The 19,308-nt window shown below is 30.0% G+C and overlaps 1 protein-coding gene across 1 annotated transcript in view; it reads left to right on the top strand.

Moving 5' to 3' along the window:
* The first annotated feature begins 255 nt into the window (after positions 1-255).
* Positions 256-19,308, top strand: part of LOC145313281 (FMRFamide receptor-like) — a 51,915-nt gene continuing 32,862 nt past the window's right edge. Inside the window, exon 1 of the mRNA XM_080152610.1 lies at positions 256-490. Coding sequence (XP_080008736.1) covers positions 464-490 — 27 coding nt within the window. The 5' untranslated portion in view covers positions 256-463. The remainder of the gene's footprint in view (positions 491-19,308) is intronic.

The raw sequence follows: 19,308 nt of genomic DNA, 5'->3' as shown, positions 1-19,308 counted from the left end.
CACAAAATTACCCCTTCTGTAGATTGCAATTTTTGGTTGAATGTATTGAACTAACCAATCAAAATTTAAGAAAGTCCCCAAGGTTGTTAAGCAACTGAATTAGAAAACATGATTATAAAACTTTGGGGACTAGTGTAATAAACATCCCAGTGTGCCCTCCCGCCCTGGCTTTCATCAATCCGATGAATTATAGGTTTTACGCACTTTTAGTATTATCGAGGAATGAGGATCTATTTTATCAGAGGTCCTCGGAGAGAAAGAGAAATCTATCGGAGTGAGAGAAGGAGGCAGAAAGAGAAATATAATGTAAAATTTTCACGTAGTTGTTAAGCGTACCTCTTGGGGCATGGCAAATCAAACAAAATGTATTTGTTAAAGATAAATAAAAAACTTTTAAAATATATATAAAACTAAAATTAGAAAAAAGATAAAGTTTTTAAAGTTTTACTGGTGATAATTCAATATGGCGAACTTAACTTCAGCTTTAGAGGTAAGTTTATTTTGATTAAATTTTTACTAGATTAAATTTGAAATTTTAATGCGGTATAAATGCGATTAAAATTTTATTACCCATATGGATGGGCGTATTTTTCAGTTTTCACATCTGACATAAAACTATAGTCAATAATGCTAATGTAATAATGAAAATAGCGTTCTGCGGATAAGCACAAATTAGATAATATCGATAATATGTTAGTCTTGACAACTTTTATTGACTGTCATGTAACCGACATCAACCTTTGACTTAAGTTTAATATCTTACATGCAAAAATATATAAATATAAAAAAGCAGAAAAAAATTGTTCATACCTACTTAAGTAGTTTTCTGTGCGTTTTTAAGCTTTACTATTATGGAAAGCTTAAAAGTGAGCTTTCCAAAATGGTAAGGTATATTATTGTTAGACTTTTGGTTACAGAAATCTGTATATTAACATAACAGGATGTATTTTTGTCTGTCTAAAGCGAAGATCTTTCTAAAAGACAGTGAATTTTCTTGTAAAGTGCTGCTAAAAACTTCTTGGAGCTTAGCAAAATATTTAAAGTGCCAATTTAGGACTTAGCATGTGCAATCTTTCTATTGGGTCATTGAAAATCAACCAATGGTGTCGCTTATATTAACACAGCCAAGTAACAGAAAATAATTTAGAAGCAGACGAAAAGGGTCGTTAAAATAAGAAGGGAGATAGTTATCTGTACTATATATACTATACTATAGATCTGTTGCCGCTAGCATTAAAAAGAAAAGACATAACCTTACTCAGACTTCAATTCATGACTGATAATATAAGACTGTACTACATATTACATAAATACAAACTTAAAACAAACCTTAACCTTGATTACCTAACTCTGAGTTGATTAAAAGATTGGTCCAGGCCACTTAAGTGCATATATACAATATATTTCTTGCTGTTCTATCATTGTCGCCTGTATCTCAACCACAAAATTAATGACACTGCCAAAATAAAGAAAAAGGATATAAATTTTTTCGACTATTTTTATTTTTTTTGGCGTTTACAATTTGTTATTTGGCTATTATAATAATTTTCGCCATATTGATGGCTTGTTAAACTTTAATCTTGGCGTTCCTATTTAAAATGATTGTTCTTGCGGAAGCTGTAGCACAGTGTATTTCATGTAGGGTACACGAAATATACATTATGCAGAAGGGAACATTGGTGGACTACTTTAAATCAGGGTGGCAAGTCTAGTATCCTTTTTAAATATCTTCCTGTTTATCAATATAAGAATAAAAATCGAATCATGGAAATAAAACAAAGTAGCGGGATTCGTCGGATTTTCACAGTAGCTTTTGTTCGGTTATTTTAGGATAGGTAAGGTAAATGTTAATGATTATCCCGCAAGGTTAAGAAAAAGCCCTTCAGTGTTAGAGCCCCCAACAGGGGCTAGAAATAGGAGAAAAGCTAATGTGAAAATACGACGAAACCCGCTACTTCATTTTCTTACTATGTTCCTTAAAATTCAATAACAATGAAATAAGTTTTTATTAACTTTATATTTACAGTATTAAGTCGCTCTAATTTACTGTTATCAACTAAAAACTCCCACTGTTAAGTTGGATTAATACACGTTATAACCAATATGCAATGTAAGTGTAATCATAGATCAATATACATAGATTTAGTGTCAAGTAGCTATATATTTTCATTCTTACCCTATAAGGGCCGTTAATTATGTATTAAATTAGTTCATTTTGTGTTTATAACAAATATATATCATATACATCACCCAAACCTCCCCAAAAAATAACAAAAAAACATAGGCTTTATGAAAAATCAGTTTAGCTTAATTTACTTCTTTCTAACCCCCCTATTAAATCGTTTCCATCCAAAATTATCATACAAACATAACCCTATTATTTAAAATCATCAAGATTTGTGTAAGAATTATTTCCTTGGTAAACGTACCTGTTTAAAGTCTAAACAGATTTTTGTATGGTAAGAGTATTACCAGTTATTTAACTCTTTTTACCATGATTTATGAGTATATATTCATTTACAGCACACATGAAATTGATTATGTAAGAATTTAAAAAACAGAAGTCCTGAAAATATATAATTGCACAAAAATTAACAGAAAAATTCAAAACCTCCTGTGATGTTGAATTGTTTTGATTGCATTATTGCATAGTTATTTTAAAAGAACGGTTTAATAGAGTATAATATTTCAAGTATAATAAAGTATTTGCCAAAAAAATTCCATTTGATCCATTATGACATATTGTATCAAGAATCCTCATATAAAGTAACATGATGACTGTCTGTATATGTGTGTGTCTGTCAGTAGCCTAAGATCTCGCTAACCGCTATTTCTGTGGAGGTTAAGATATAGCATAGAACCTTCCAAAGAGAACTTCCCCTTAAAAACCACTTCTTTTTTTTTACTTTTTCTTTTTAAAACTAAAATGAAAAGTAAAGGTTCGATTTCCCCCTTCCCCTTATCCGCTAGTAGTGTATAATATGTATGTAATGTACTGCCAGGCTTATTTTCTGTAATTATGCTTAATTAAATTTTGCAAAGACTAATGTTACATCTCATTTATGTATCAGAAATTCAGGTTACTAGTTAATCAGAGAAAGAGAGGGGACAATGGGCTGTTTATCACACTTGTCCCCAAAGTTTTATAATAATGTTTTCTCATTCGTTGAGGACTTTAGTGAATTTTGATAGGTTGCTTCATTAAGTTGAGTGTTTAAACATTTCAACCAATTGTTCTAATTTACAGAAGGGGTAATTTAGTGTATCATCATGGGGGATGTACATCAATTTATCGACTATTGTCTTAACTTTATATTCCTGCTCGTCAATGGTAGTAATAGATTATGTGTAACTTTGACGTTAACATAGCATTCGATTATATTTTTAAAAATACGAAGAATCGCCCCTTAAGGTGCATTGCTACAAAAGGGACTATACCCAATCAAATACAGATAAAAATATGTCAACAGTAATTTTGTCTTTACTAACATCAAATTCATTTTTTATAGAGTACAAAATAGTTATACATTAAAAATGTTTGCCTTATAATAAAAAATATTGTTATTTATTGACCCATCTATTAAAAAAATAGGCTATAGATCCACATACTCAATCAAGAGGAAAATATCATTTTCCATACAAGTTCACTTGGGCAAAAAAACTGCTCCTACTTACATCCGTCTGTCTGTGACGGATAGTTCATTAATTTAGGCATGTTAGAATTGTCATATTGATTTTAAACTTGGCATGGTGATTCCTGTAACTGTACAATTTAGCAACTTTATGATTTATTCATCATTTAGTTGATTTTTTTCTGTATGTTTTTTTTTCCTGGAGAGATAAATTTTATTTAATTATTAATTCATTATTGCCTAAATGAAAGACTTCTTTAAAAAAGAAGACAAAAATTGATCTAGACAGAACCAAATCTAATTTTAACAAATGATAATTAATTAGGAGAGAAATGAGACAAATAAGTTAATATTCTATTCTCTGGGAAATGGTTGTATCAAGGCTCGGCAGCCGCGACTAGGCCTCGAATTAAAACCCGTTTGAATGTTTTGACAAATTTTTAAAAATTTTGATTTCCATTTTTGGTTAGGTTTGGACTTGAAGCTGATTTTTAAAATTGTGAAAGGTTTCTTTCCTTGGGGCTTACAGGTGGCTGACGCGCGGGTGCCGAGCCCTGAATTGAATAGAAGGTCTATGAACAAACAAGCCTATTATTCATCTCTTCCCAATAATATTGGATGGGTGCTTTTATTCATTTTAATTTCTACAAAACAGCGAATAAATCTAAATAGTCTTTTAAAGTATCGTTTTATAGACAGCTAAAAGTCTCTCCACACCCCAAAAATAATACCAGTTTAGTTAGCCCCGAAGGGCCGAAGGACCGATCTAACAAAACTGTCATAAATGTTATAATTTGTATTTCATCATTCGCAGAAAATTGAGTGTAATACTACACATAATTTTTCAGTATGGCTCAGAGCAGGTTCTAAACCATCAGATATTAATTGGTTTTAAAGCCATACTGGAAACTAAGTTATGTTATGGAAGAAATATTATGATATTGATATTATGGGAGATAAATAGTTTAGTGATAAACCTTTTCTATCTTTTTCCCATATGTATCTGTCAATCTTAGACATATATTGTATAAATATTTAGGTTTTTTTTTTGCAAGCGATGGTTTTCTACATTATAATATGTACATCCATTTGCAACCTATTTCCGCCAGTTTTAATCTTTCTTGGCTGGTATTAACTAAATTTAACTTTTAGAGTACTTTTATTTTGAAAGGCGAATCCTATACTGATTAAGAATAATGTTAAAAGTGTAGCATCTCTTTAAGTAAATTTAAACTTGAAAAAAAAGAAAAATTTTGTTGAGATTTTTTAGCATATTGTCATCTCTTATGATAAATTTATAGTATAGATGTATAAACAGACAACTACCTGGATCCCCCTAATTATCTTTTTGGTCTGCTAGAAAATTGCTTTCTGCTCTTTTGTTGCGACTTTGTTGTGCTAATATTCCCGACGCTATTGGTTGATTTTCAAAGACACAATTGAAAGTCAGCACAGGGTCATCGGGAAAGGGAAATACAGTTATTTAACCCCTTCCCCCTCTAGTATTTCACTCTAATTCTCAATTTTCTAACCAGTCAATTAAGAATCTTGCTCTTTTGTCTAATTTGTCAGGCTCTAATGAATATCATCATTCTTGTTTGATATAGAAAATCATTAATGCATAATCCAATTGTCTGATGTAAATGCATTAAATGAGAAGTTCTATAACGTGTGTTTGACAAGTTAAGCTAATGTGTTTGGTTTGGGTTAATTATAAAAAATTCCTCTGTAAGGTTTTTTGTTTGAAGCTTAATATCTCAGTTGATATTGATCCAAATTATTTGTGCTTTTCAGGGAAGCTTAGAGATGTTTCAGGGTGGTTATTTCTTTTTTCTCTGACCCCCTTCGCCCCCCCCAAATGCTTTGGACGAAGTAACTAGTATTGTAAAATGTAGCAATGTGTTTGTCTCTCCTTTACACAGCTTTTCATAGCTCATTGGATGATTTTAAAATTTAATTTAATATTTATACCGTTCTTACTTTCCTATTATAATATAGAGAACGTTGCTAGGGGAGAAATTATAGTGTTGATTCGCTACTAAAAATATAATTACGTAATCGAATCAGGGATTAGGTATGGGAAACGTAGGAAAATATTATTTCAGGCCTATTTCAAGCCTAGGCCTAATAAACCAGTTTTGGGATGGTGCAGTAGTTCATTATAAACGCTAATGAAAAAGCTGTGTGCATTTGTGTAGATAAAGTATAGAATCAAATTCAGGTAGCTAGTTTAAAGTAAAAAACATAATTTTTTTAAAACCTATATATTAATGGCTTTTGTTAAAATGAAGTGTTTTCTCTCCCAAATTTTTTTTATCTTTTACTTTGGTAATTTGAACTGTCAGAAAGCTATCGTTGGGTTTCCCTCAGACAGATTTTAGTTTGTATTATTTGCATTTTTATTAATGAGTAAAAATTTTATTTGAAAATTTCATTGCTAATTAACCCATTAGTGCCGAACCGGGTTTTAAAACCCGGTGCCAGAAAATGGAAAAAAAACCGGTTTCCGGCTTCATAATTGCATCATTCTCAGTATGAATCCCCCCTCTACTACCCTGGCTTTCATTTCCCCCTGGAGCTGGCAGTTTAGCTTACTTCCGTTTGCTGGTATAGATCAACAAAGTTTGAAAATCATGACAATTCAAAATACCCCATCTAACTTTTTTGTTTTTATAGTAAAGTCGCTGATTTTTTTCGTTAAATCTAATGTTTATTGACAAGTACATCTATTTGTGAATTCGTTTTATTTAAATTATTATTTTTTATATGATTTTTTTATCGTTTTTTTACGCCCTATATAGGCCCGGTTCGGCATTTCCATTTTGAGTCTGAAATTTTTATTACCCGGTTTTACTAATAGATCTTTTTTGACAACAACAACAAAACAGGGTTTTTTTACCCGAAATCGCCGGCTAAACACGAAATTTGAAATAAATCGCTTCGTATTATACTTGTAGCTCTTTAGATTACATGAGGTTGTGTAGTTTTCAATTACGGATCGTATCAAAGTTCTAAAAAGTGTTCATCTCACTTTTGGCGTTCAAAAATTACATTTTTCGATTTTTGGTCAAAATAACCGGGTTTATACAGGTCAACCGGGTTTTAAAACTGGGGGAAAGCACCAAAAACGGGTGTTAATGCCTGGTTGGTATTTATGGCCAAGCCGAACCGGGTTTTTTTGCAACTTTCCTGTGCACGCCACTAGAGCAAAACAAAAAAATACGAATTCCGTTTTGACCATTATAAAGCTTCCCTGAAACTTACAGCTCGATCGGCCCATAAAAGTGGCGCTCGGCACTAATGGGTTAAAATTCAAAATAAATAAATTAATATGCACTTGGGTAACATTCTATCAAGTTCTTTGGATACTATTATGTAATGATAAATTTGTACTGTGTTGTATTGTACAAATATTAGGGTTAAGGTGTTGTATCAATTCCGTATTAAATTTTTAAAATTCAAAAAAAACATCTAATTTATAAACTACCAAATGAAAATTCGTAGATACCTTCTTTCCAAAAAATAATCCCGTTATTTTTGTTTTTTCTATATGGCCCTTTTTTAATGTTTAACTCTAAGCAGATTTATTAATTAAGCTAATGTGATCTAACAACATTTATATTTATTTTTTAGTAGCAGACAAATCATTATTTTTTCTAGAATTGTCTGCTTCTAAACTTTCCGCCAATTGGTGAATGGTTGATACAAAACAGGCCGATTCTTATTGGTTTAGAGCGATAGCTACTTGGGAGCGTCCGCCAGTTTGATAGGAATTTGTAAAAGTTGCAATATCCCTTTAGAATCTAGGCCGGGACCTAATTAATGGCCAGGTTTCCTATCCCTTATCCCTGAATCGAATTAATAAAAACACCAGAGATAATAAGGGTTAAGAGAATGGACAATAAATATATTTACTTCCATAATGAAACCACTTATATAGATTCAAATTATTGGTTGAAAACTTTAGAAAATGCTAGGTTTAGCCAACCAATCAGAAGTAGCCAAAGATGACTTTTAGGTCCAATGTAAAATGTCCCCTTCCTTCCAGAAGTTTTGAAATGTAAAAGTTCAAAATTAATCCATTAACCTTTTAATATAATGAAATATAATTATTTAATCAATATTAGGCTCATTTAATTATTTTAGCCTTTTCATCTACACATGCATCACATAGATATAATTAATTTTAGTTAATATATTTTACTGTTTTATAACAAGTTTACGAAAGAATTAAAATTTTTTAGCAAATTATAAAATGATTAAAACATATTTGAATTAAAAATATTTGGATCATGGAAATAAAACGAAGTAGCAGGTTTTCATGTATTTCTAAAATACTTTTCTCATTTTTATAGCCCCCTAGCCTGTAAGGGCTATAAAAATGAGAAAAGCTACTGTAAAAATGCGACGAAACCCGCTAATTCGTTTTCTTTCTATGATCCAAATATTTTAATGTTAAATTTGACTATGAAAAGGAAATTATTAAATTGATGTTTTTTAGCAGTTTTTATTACAGACAACTTTAGTAATTGTTGCGTGTTATCCAAGGACAAAAAGAAAAGAAAAAGGTTCCTTCATAAAAATAATAATAGATCAAAAGTTTATTGTCCATAAATTGGTGTATTATTACATGAATAAATAGTTACATTATACAAGCAAAACTTTTATACATTAAGGGTCGTTATTATGTCCTTTACTCGTAAATTTCAGTGATATATAAATGTTATAGAAAAAGTGTTTCATTGATAATACCTGCTAAAACTTTAGTGGTTGTTACTTTTTCCAAATCAAAATATTATTAGGCTTTATTCCTGTGCTACTTTGACCATGATTATTCTTGTTTTATAAAAGCTTTTTAGGAAAATACTTGGTTTGTTATTTTTTTGTATTTTAAATAAATAACTGCAAAACATTTAGTTATTTCATTATTCCAATCTTAGATAAGAATACCTTATTAAGTAATCTTTTGTGAACAAAATTACTATAGCTATAATAAAATGTCCTAATTGCAATTTCAAAAAAAGTTATTAAACTAGTGAAAAAAATACAATAAAAATCATAAAACAACTTTGATTTTTCAGTCCTGTACTTTTTAAAACTCTTCTCTATAGTACATATTTTACCCATGTCCATTATTTTATTGTAACGCAATACCATATAGGTCATGTAAGTTATAAAGTTTGGCAGAAATATCTGTACAAGAATGTCAGGTTAGCCAGCAAGAATTTTATAAATATTTCCTATTAGATAGAGTTCAGATGATAAAGCAAATACAAATATTTATTTATCGCATCGTATTATAGACAGCTTCCCGCGGATATTAGAGTGAAAATTTATAGGATTAAAACCAGTTTTGATAGCCCGGGCTTTGGCCTATCAGAACTGGTTTTAATTATATGATTTTTATTATAATGTTCGTGGAAAATTGTCTGTATTACAATGCTAAACTATAATCTTATTTTGTTTATTATTTATGGCGGATGCTTCACAGCTTTGGTATTTCTTTTAACCATAATGTAAAAACGTAAAAACTTTTATTGAGAAACAATGTACAAAATGTATAAATATTTCGCCTATTATATTACAATTTATAATAAGAAGAAAATAATAAACTAGTATATTGTTTATCATTAGCTCTGCAGCTTCTGAAGCATATATTTACTAAAGGATACACCCCTAGAGGCTAATAGGGCCATTTTAGGTGGGGGTATGGAAGTCGCCACTCTTATTTACAGTTTTTTTGTGTGGCGTCTTCTTTTTAGGTGCGATTTGACTTGGGAGGGTGGTGGTACCATTCCCCAAAATAGTTGTAAACCTTCCAAGGACCTGTAAAAAGGTACATTTTTAATGAGAACGATATTGGTTACGCGGTTAGCAATATTCTTCAGTACATATAGACATACAGACAGACATCCTGTTACATTTATATAAGGATTGAACCTAGTAAAATTGTCTGATTATGAGGTAAAAAAAATTAGCCAGTATACACTGAAATTGACCAATGGTAAAATTTATAGTGGCCTCTCATTGGCTTTTTTTTTTACGTCATAACCTGAGTCAGACACTTTTACTAGGTTCATAAGGATTATGTATGCCAAAATTGTGATTTTCAATCTCCCCGTGAGATTGAAAATAAACAAAAAATACATAATTTTTTTAGGAGGACTGCGACAGTTTTGTAAGCGTACTAAAGATAATTTAATGCGGCTCTTAGTCAGAGTGTTGAAAAAAAGGGCGGTATGTTGTTGAGAATAAAAAAATCACCCCGGTCCTAGCCTCAAAGGAAGGGAGGAAATGTCAGAAACCATGAAATCAGCAACAATTCGGACTATCATTTTCCGAGCTGAAAAGACGAACTTGCTGAAAAGCGGCTGCTGCTACCGAAGTTTGATAAATAAATATTCAAACATTTTATGATTATTTTTATTCAATTTTTGTTTATACTATAATTTCATTTATAGGACGTGTAAATGACCTAGCAATATTTATTTTTCATTTCAAGAAAGTCATGTTATGTATGCAGACAAATTAAAAAGAAATATTGAATAGAGACATTTTAATTCAATTATTTTTTTGAATTTATGAGAATAATTAAGTACATTCTGAACATTTTTTATTACTTTTGAATTTTGTCAAAATATTCTCAAAACATTGCTTTGCTTTGAATCTTTCCAGTATTGGTTCGAAACCGATAAATATCAGCTGGATTAAAACTTATTCTCAGCCATACTGAAAACACGAGAATAGCATCATATAACAGACAATTTTCCACACATATTTAAATGCAAAATTATAAAATTAATACCATTTTTAAAGCCAGGGCCTATTAATTTTTAATTTTTATGTCCACAAAAAGCTGTCTTGATCACAATGCAATAATAAACTAAATATCATAGTCTAAATGTGTTTAACAAAAAAGTTGAAAACTTTATTCTTTTGTCTTATCTTAAAATTTCAATATTATTCCTGGATATTTCAATTTTTTTGTTTTTGTTTGTTCAAAGAAAAGTCCTGAAAAATAATTCTCAATTTTTTTCTTCACCTTAACATAAATATTTAGATTAAACTGCATTATGAACCTTTACAGAACGTTAATAACGACAGTTTGTCATAAGACATAAAGCATTGAGTTACAGATTGAGATTACACTCTGATTTACAATAATGCGCCAATAAAAATCTTAATTCATCATTTTAATATCTACGGAAAGCTGTCTTTTTAACGATGTAAATTATTGTAAATTATAAAAACAGTTTTGCATTGTTTTAATCTTTTTATCGAGTTAAAAAATTTAATTCAATTATATGACTTTAATCAGGAATTTTAGCATATTCAGAAATTGGTGTAAAATTTTAAAGTGTGTGTAAGGGGGGGGGGGGGGGGTGGGGAGTACAAAACTGGAAATGATACCTTATTTTATCCCTGTCTTTGTCCCACTGTTTGCAATGTAAAGAAATTAAAATGTTCAAATATTTTGCATGGAAAGGAAGGTAGTAAATTTGTTTCCTGTCTCTGGGAGGTTTTTTATGCCTCGGTTTTTTCCCAGGGATTTAAAGGGATAAGACAATGGCCAATAATTTTAAGTACATTCCTAATGATGATACAAAAAATTTACCCTTTTCTGAAGATGAAAAATAGTAGTGGAAACTCATGAACACTCAACTTATTGAAACAACCAATCAAAAATTACCCAAAAGTCCCCAAATAATAATAAGAAAACGTTATTATAAAACTTTTGGGACTAGTGTGATAAACAACCCACCTCTCTCTCTCTCTCTGGTTTTTCCCCTTTGGGACAACCATAAAATACAAGTGTTCTAACATATACACTAAGATTCCTGTTTTGGAAAAGTAGCTAAATTTTTTCAATTGTACATAAACTTTTTTTATATACTATTACAGTTTTGAAAAATGTTTTAGACGCGAAGCTTTTCTATAATTAGGATATTTCTGTCCGTCCGTCAGGGACAATTTTTCCATAAATTTAAACAGGTTAGAATTGTCCCATCGATGTTAAACTTTGCATGATGATTCCTTTAACGATTAGCAACAATATGGGAAGCATAACAACTCTAGAATCGTTACCAGAAAGTCCATATGTCCTTTTTAAACATGCTGAATTTTTACTTTATTGAAATCAAATTTTTATTTTCTTTATTTTTCTATTTACATGTTTTTTTGGAATACTGATTCCTATTACAACAAGGTACAATATTATAAGCAAAGCATTTCTATAATCAAGTCTTAAAAATGTCTTAAACAGTATTCTGTATTTAAGAAGTTTTGCAACAAATTTACCTACATTTTTGTTTAGACTCCCGTTTGTCCTACCATTTCAGAGATTCATTTTTATGGATGTTGTCATCCTTGTTTATATGAAACATACTTCCTCTTGTATAAGAATGAAGTTGCAAAGAATATAGCTATGCTTTATTCTTTTTTTAAGGATTTTTTCTTTTATTTTTTGTCAAATTTTTGTTTTTTTTCTTCTGTAAACCAGAAAAATATATTCTTTTCTGTTGTTTGCCTCGCTAACAACCTGTATCCTGCACAATAGGGTTAGGTAAAATGATGATTTTCCTTTTATTTGTTTGCTAAAAGTTAACAACCAGTGGAGACTCAAAGTGAAAACTTACATATTTCTAACCCACTAGACATGTTAATTTTATGATATCTGGACCTTATATAAAGGGTGAGCAAAAAAAAATGCGTAGATTTTTAAAATTCAAATTGCACGGCTTGTATTAATAATAGAAAAATGTTACACATATCATTAGAACCGCTATGAAGTCAATTTTTTGGAAATATAAGAACGATTCCTCTGCTACGTATAGTTAGGGAGCTACGTGTTAAAAATGTCCCAACTGACTTAAAACTTGACTTGCAAGTATATTAGTAAATATTAGACAATAATTCTTGCAAAAAGACATGCGTACATTTTTAAAATTCAAATTGCGCGGCTTGTGTTAATGGTAGAAAAATGTTACGCATATCGTTAGAACCGCTATGATCTGTATTTTTAGGAAATATAAGAACGGTTCCTGTGCTACAAATAATCTATGAGCTAGATGGTAAAATGTCCTAAAATTTACTCGCAAGTCAAGTTTTAAGTCAATTGGGACATTTTAACATGTAGCTCTCTAACTATACGTAGCAGAGGAATCATTCTTATATTTCCAAAAAATAGACTTCTTATCGGTTCTAATGGTATGCGTAAGATTTTTCTACTATTAACACAAGCCACGCAATTTGAATTTTAAAAATCTACGCATTTTTTTTTGCTCACCCTTTAATTAAAAAAGAAGTTTTTGTTGTTGATTTTTAAGTAATTTTATTTTATCTTTCTCCCATATGTTCTTAAATTTTTTGGGTAAGTTGGTAACAGTCAACTTGTCAGCTCAGAGGCTAGAAGTCCTTCACCCCATATTGCACATAGCAGACTAGCAACTCTTTGATTGCACAATCTTTGACTAGAGATTCTCATTGTGCATGAAAATGAGTTGCGCCAATTTTTTTGGGCTGTTACTCTAACTTTAAACTGCTCTACTTTAAAATTGCTACAAGAAATAGTTGGATAATATTTCTCTTCCATTTATCCATTCCTGTATCCTAATGTTGGAACTGGTCCAATATGGTTAGGGAGATGGTTGGATCAAATTGTTATTGCAAAACATATTCTTACAATATACATATTCTTGTCAGGAAATAAAACATACTGGGAAAAATAGAAATAAATAGGTTTTGGATACTAAAAGCGCAGAGCATTTGCCTTTTTAAATAGTATATTTAAAAAAATGTCTGTTTATGACCAGAAAAAAATATAGCAAAAGAGACAAAGTTTATTTGTTAATTTTCAAAAAATGTTCTTTAAAACAAGTATATATCAGTGAATTATAGTTGTATGTTTTATGAATGTTGTTATGGACTGCTTTATCTATTTTACTAAAGATAATTTAAGTACTGACGGTTTTGTGACATTGCCTGTTAAGGGGCGTTTCGTCGTATTTTCACAGTAGCTTTTGATTGGTTATTTTAGGTTAGGTAAATGTAAATGATTGCACTGCAGGGTTAGAGCTCTCCGCAGGGGCTAGAATTTTTTTTATAAATATGTCTAGATAAAATTATTTTGTCCCATATCCTCAAATGCCTGGACTCTAATCCTATGAATACTGACTGCATAACATAATAAAGTTCATATATTTCACAAAAAGTACGCGAAACTAAATAAACATGATTTCTAAGTTTGAAATTTGATCAAAAAGTTTTAAAACAAAGTGTACATCTATATACTATTATTTTTAGTTTTATATATCTAGCGGTTCAAGAATAGTTATTTGCCGCATCGTATTATAGACAGCTTTCCGCGGAAATTAAATTTTAAGATTAAACCAGTTTTGTTACTTGGGAAATGCTGCTTATATTTTTGTTAACCCTGAGGGGTTGAATTCCGGGTTAGCAAAACTAGTATACATATTTCAGTATGGCTGAGAACCGGTTCTAATCCAGGGGATATTAATCGGATTTAAAGCCATATCTGAAAAGATATAACGTTAAATATATCTTTACTAATAATGGCTTTTTTTTTTGGTGTAAGAATGTATAAACATTAAACACCCTCACATTGACACTAAGATTAACATACCAACCATGGATCTAAAGGGATAAGACAATGGCCTATAAATTTATATACATCCCCAATGATAATACATAAAATTACTCCTTCTGTATAAGATTGCAATCAGAATTTACTAAAAGTCCCTAAAGTTGTAAGCCAACGAATAAGAAAATGTTATTATGAAACTTTGGGGACTAGTGTAATAAACAGCCTATTGTCCCCTGTGTCTCTGCATATTGACAATAATATTTACATACCACCTGATAAATATCAAAGAAAATAGATAAAAGGAATAACATAATTTTACTTACATTATGATATTCATGATTCATTCATTTCTGCACGCAGCTCTAGAAAGATTATCATTAACTTTTCGTTGAAGGATTTTATTTTTGATTCTAGCAATTTGATTATATATTAAAATACTCGGATGTATTGATGGGGGAAAATTTGTCGTTAATTTAGGTTTTTAATGTGTACCTCATTTATTGGTCAGTTCATTCATCCAACTTTTTTCATCATCATTTTTTGGGTGGGATCGGTATTTTTCATTTTTAGGGGGGTTGGTGGTGTTCCACCCCCAAGAAAAGAAACCTTCCCGAGACCTATGAGAAGCTATTTTGTAAAAGAGAACCCGATCGGTTCAGCGGTTAGCAATATCATTCGCTACTAACAAACAGACAGACAAACAAACAGACAAACAGACAGATAGACATCTATCTACTTTGTATTATAGATTATATAGAAATTGTTAAGTAATTATACAGCAATTTTAATATCGAAATTGAGGATTTTCTTTAATCACAGATTCAGCAGAATTTAAGATGTGACTTTACCTTCGCAAATTTCCACATATAGAAAGTGTTCTAAATTTGCAAAAGGTTTTGCTTTATTATGATAATCATTTAGCAATTTTGCTGCTATATTAGTTTGCAGTTTTGATGATAAAAAAATGAGAAACAATATCGGAATTGAAAACTAATAAATGTATCAATTGGAAATGGATATATTATTAACAGATTTTCATGTACTCTAAGAGTCTAATAAAGTGAAACTTGTAGCTGGCATCCTACTGGATGAACACATAGACCAAAAAAAGATGTCCATGTTGGCAACCTAAATTGACGATAATTATCCCCTAGTCATGATATCCACATATATTTAATATCCATTCAATTGGATAAAATATTTTAAATGCCTTTTTGTAATTTCAAATTCCAATCTTTTAATATTATCCAGGAAATAGGGATATAGGGAAGGAAATTTCAAAATATATATGTATTTGAAAATTATGTTAGGTAAGATTCATTATAATTTGGTATCCCAATTGAGAAACATTTGAACTGTGTTCCAATTAAAACTGCTACGAAAATTTCCTTCTTTATCCTTAAAGTTTCATGCATTTAATTTACTTTTGAAGTTAGTAATATGTAAATTTTGTAATTTAAGAGAGGATAGAATTCATACAAAATTTAAATTTTACTGAATTAGGTATTACATTAGCAATTTATACAGTTTCCTTAGAATAAAATAGATTTGAATTATAAAAACTGTCTAGGTTCATAAATGACATGAATAGATCGAAAAAGGGAGAATCTGGCCCAAAACCAGAAACTTACTGATGCTTGAATTTCTAAGAAAAAAATACCCTAATTTTAATAATGTTCTAGATGTTTTCCGATAAATTTCAGTTGGTCATAATTTGCATGAGCGTTTGGCCTATAAGGCTAACAAAAAAGGTCCTTTCATATTCTGAGTAAACTGTCTATGATATGATGTGATATACATAAAATGTTACAAAAACTGTACCTTTATTTAAGCCATTATGTGATTAACTGATAATAAGTAAGAATCAGTTAGGATATTATTAGACTAGACATTTATGTAGGTATATACAAAAATATTGATAGACGATGGTGTTTACATAATCAAATATTCAAAATACTAAAAGATTTACTTATTTATGCATTAACCTAGTCCAAGCAACTAATAGAAAAACTAAAATTTTTAGATTTTTTCTAGTTTTTCTAAAAAAGCAAAAATTAGTTGTTTCGCATAAAGCCAAAAAATCATGTTTCCCCCCCAAAAATAACTGACAGGCAAAAGATCTTATAGATATTGTAATTATAGAGTAGTTTCTTTAATTATTTTTGGAGTTTTGACTACAATCTTACATTTCCAAATGATAATGAACAAACTTACCCCTTCTGTTAAAAAACTTTTACAAAAAAGTTTACATAGGACAAGTTTGGAACCAACCAATCAAAATCTAAGAAAAATACCCAAAATTTTAGAGCCAACGAATAAGATAACGTGTTTATAAAACTTTAGGTAACAACTAGTGAAATTTTCAGTCCAATTTGACCTCTCCCACCCTGAGTAGCTACATACATTTTTGTATATATGATGAAAATATGGCTTGACATAACATACAAGCATATCATATAAGGAGAAATAGTATATAGGTTCTAGACAATAGCAGGTTTTCTTTACAATACTATGACGAAAATATGACTTGACATATTTAATCAAGTATATCTTTACTTTTCCTCGCTTTTTGCAAGCATAGAAGGAATAAATCAAAAACTAAAATATCTTTTCCAGTATGGTGTCGAAACTGATTAATATCCGGTGGATTATTAGCCTTTCTGATAAATCATGTATAGCATCGTATTACAGTAAATTTTCTAAGAATATCAAAACAAAAACCTTAAAATCAGTACCAGTATTGTTAGCCCAGTCCTTCGAGGCTAACAAAACTGGTTTTCATCTTATTATTTATCCTTTTAATATCCGTGGAAATTTATGATGATATTTAACTTTTCCAATGGCTAAAAGAGTTATAGTGATTCTCAAAATGAAACTGCTCATTAAATTTTAAAGATTAAAAGTAGACTTATGTAATTATTATCAAGATTTATTTTTAAACCAAATAAATTAAATTCTTGTTTAATTCAATATTTAATCCATGTTTGTATCTATATTTAGATTTTTGTAGAATCTTTTTTTTATTAATTTACAAAAAAGTGATTGATTGTCTGTCAAGTTTTTTTTTTGTTTTCCAGTAAGATTCTCATGGCCAAAAATTTGGTATATAAAACACGTAGGTGTGCAGAATGGAGGTGTATCCACCCACTTGGAAAAATCAAGGAGGGTGGATACACCCCCTAATTATCCATTCCCCTACACATCTAAACCTCCTTAATACAGCCACGTTGGGGGAAGGGGGGGGGGTGTTAAAAATACAAGGCTCACATTTCACAGCAAGGCTTATTAAAAATGTTTGGGTATAGTCGCCTCTTAAGGGGCGATTCGACGTATTTTTGCAGAGGAATTATTGAGGAGAAAAGCTACTGTGAAAACACGACGAAACGCCCCTTAAGAGGCGATATCAATAAAAGGGACTATACCCAATTTATGGTGAAATATCTCAAAGAATGCCCAAACACCCAATACCTTTCATTCCTGACTTGAGTTTGTTTGGAAATCATATCTTTGTGTGATGATGAGCGCCTATATAAAAATATTCATCTATATTCCAGCAATCTACTTATTACTTTCAGTTAAATGTACAAATTTATCATTTAGCTTGATTGTATTAAATTATGATACATTCAATTCATCATAGTATACACTTCAAATTAGTGTAAAAGTATACAGATTCAAAGCTTTTTCTCATTACCAAAAAATAATTAGACCTTTTCTTAATAATCAAAATTAAGATATCTTAATGATACAAAATACTTAAACTAACAAAAGATCTATAACCAACCTATAAAATAGATTTATAATTCATAATTAAATCAAAGTGCTTAAATATCTATAACTTATAAGTATTAAAAAAAGCTTTAGAGAAACTTAAAAATAATAAATGTTGTCTATATAGGTTGTGTCGTAACTACTGATCTAATCAATAGATTTAAAACATCTCAAAACAATTAATATGTTTGAACTTATTTAGACTTACTTGAAAATTATAACTTGCTCAATGCTAACAGTTTTTTTTATATAAATTGAAATGTCTTAATTGTATTAGGTACAGTTGTGAGTACCAGTATAAGATTAATAGTAATTAGATGAAATTAAACAATGTTATATAGTTAAATTTAATTATTTACTCAAAGAAATAGTTTAACAAACACAAAATAATTAAGAAAGACAGTAAACTCAAATTCATTAATTAAAGGATAGAGGACAATTAATTATAAATTTATTTCTCGTATTCATTCGAATCCGGTGGATAGGAACCGGTTCTCATCCATACGAAAAAACTATGTCTAGCATCGTATTATATCCAGTTTTCTACGAATATAGAAATGTACAATCATAAGATTAAAACCAGTTTTTTTAGCCGGTGCCTTCGGCTCCTCGGGGCTAAAATAACTAGTTTTAGTCTTATAATCATACATTCTATATCCGCGGAAAGCCGTTTATAATACGATGCTAGAAATAACTATTATTAATTTTAATTGTTTGACGTTTATCTTTGGTAAATTAATAATATCCACTGAATTCAAAGCCATACTGAAAAATCATGTATTGTATCGTGTTATAGAAAATTTTCAACTAAAACAAAATATTTTCAAAGAATAATTCCTACTTACATTCAAGGCAAATAAAACAGACACTGTCCTATAATTTTTTTAACTATCTGCGAAAAGCTGTTTAGAAAAACACGCGTTTTTAAAAAAAATCCCAACTGATAAATGTCTAGGGCCATCATGAATCTTCTTAAATACCATAATTAGATAAAATCAGCCATGCATTATTAATTGGAGACCAGACACATGGAGACAGGCGTCATTCTTTAGGAAACAAATCATATTACAATTATTTAATTATAATATAAAGGAAAATGACATGATTAGTATTTCTTTGCTGAATATTAAAAAGTTTATGGTTTATTTATAAGCAAATTGTATGTTGTATTCATTTTGTATTATCAAAGAAACCCTATGATCCACTTTGACTACCCGTCTACTATGGCTATATGGCTGTCATAGAAAGTGGTCGCAGTTGACATGATATAGTTGACATATATCGACGAGCATCTAGGGGATC

Source organism: Acartia tonsa, chromosome 1 (assembly GCF_053477335.1).
Source record: "Acartia tonsa isolate MP-2025a chromosome 1, ASM5347733v1, whole genome shotgun sequence".
Classification (NCBI taxonomy): Eukaryota; Metazoa; Arthropoda; class Copepoda; order Calanoida; family Acartiidae; genus Acartia; species Acartia tonsa.
This window is presented reverse-complemented; position numbering and strand designations above follow the sequence as displayed.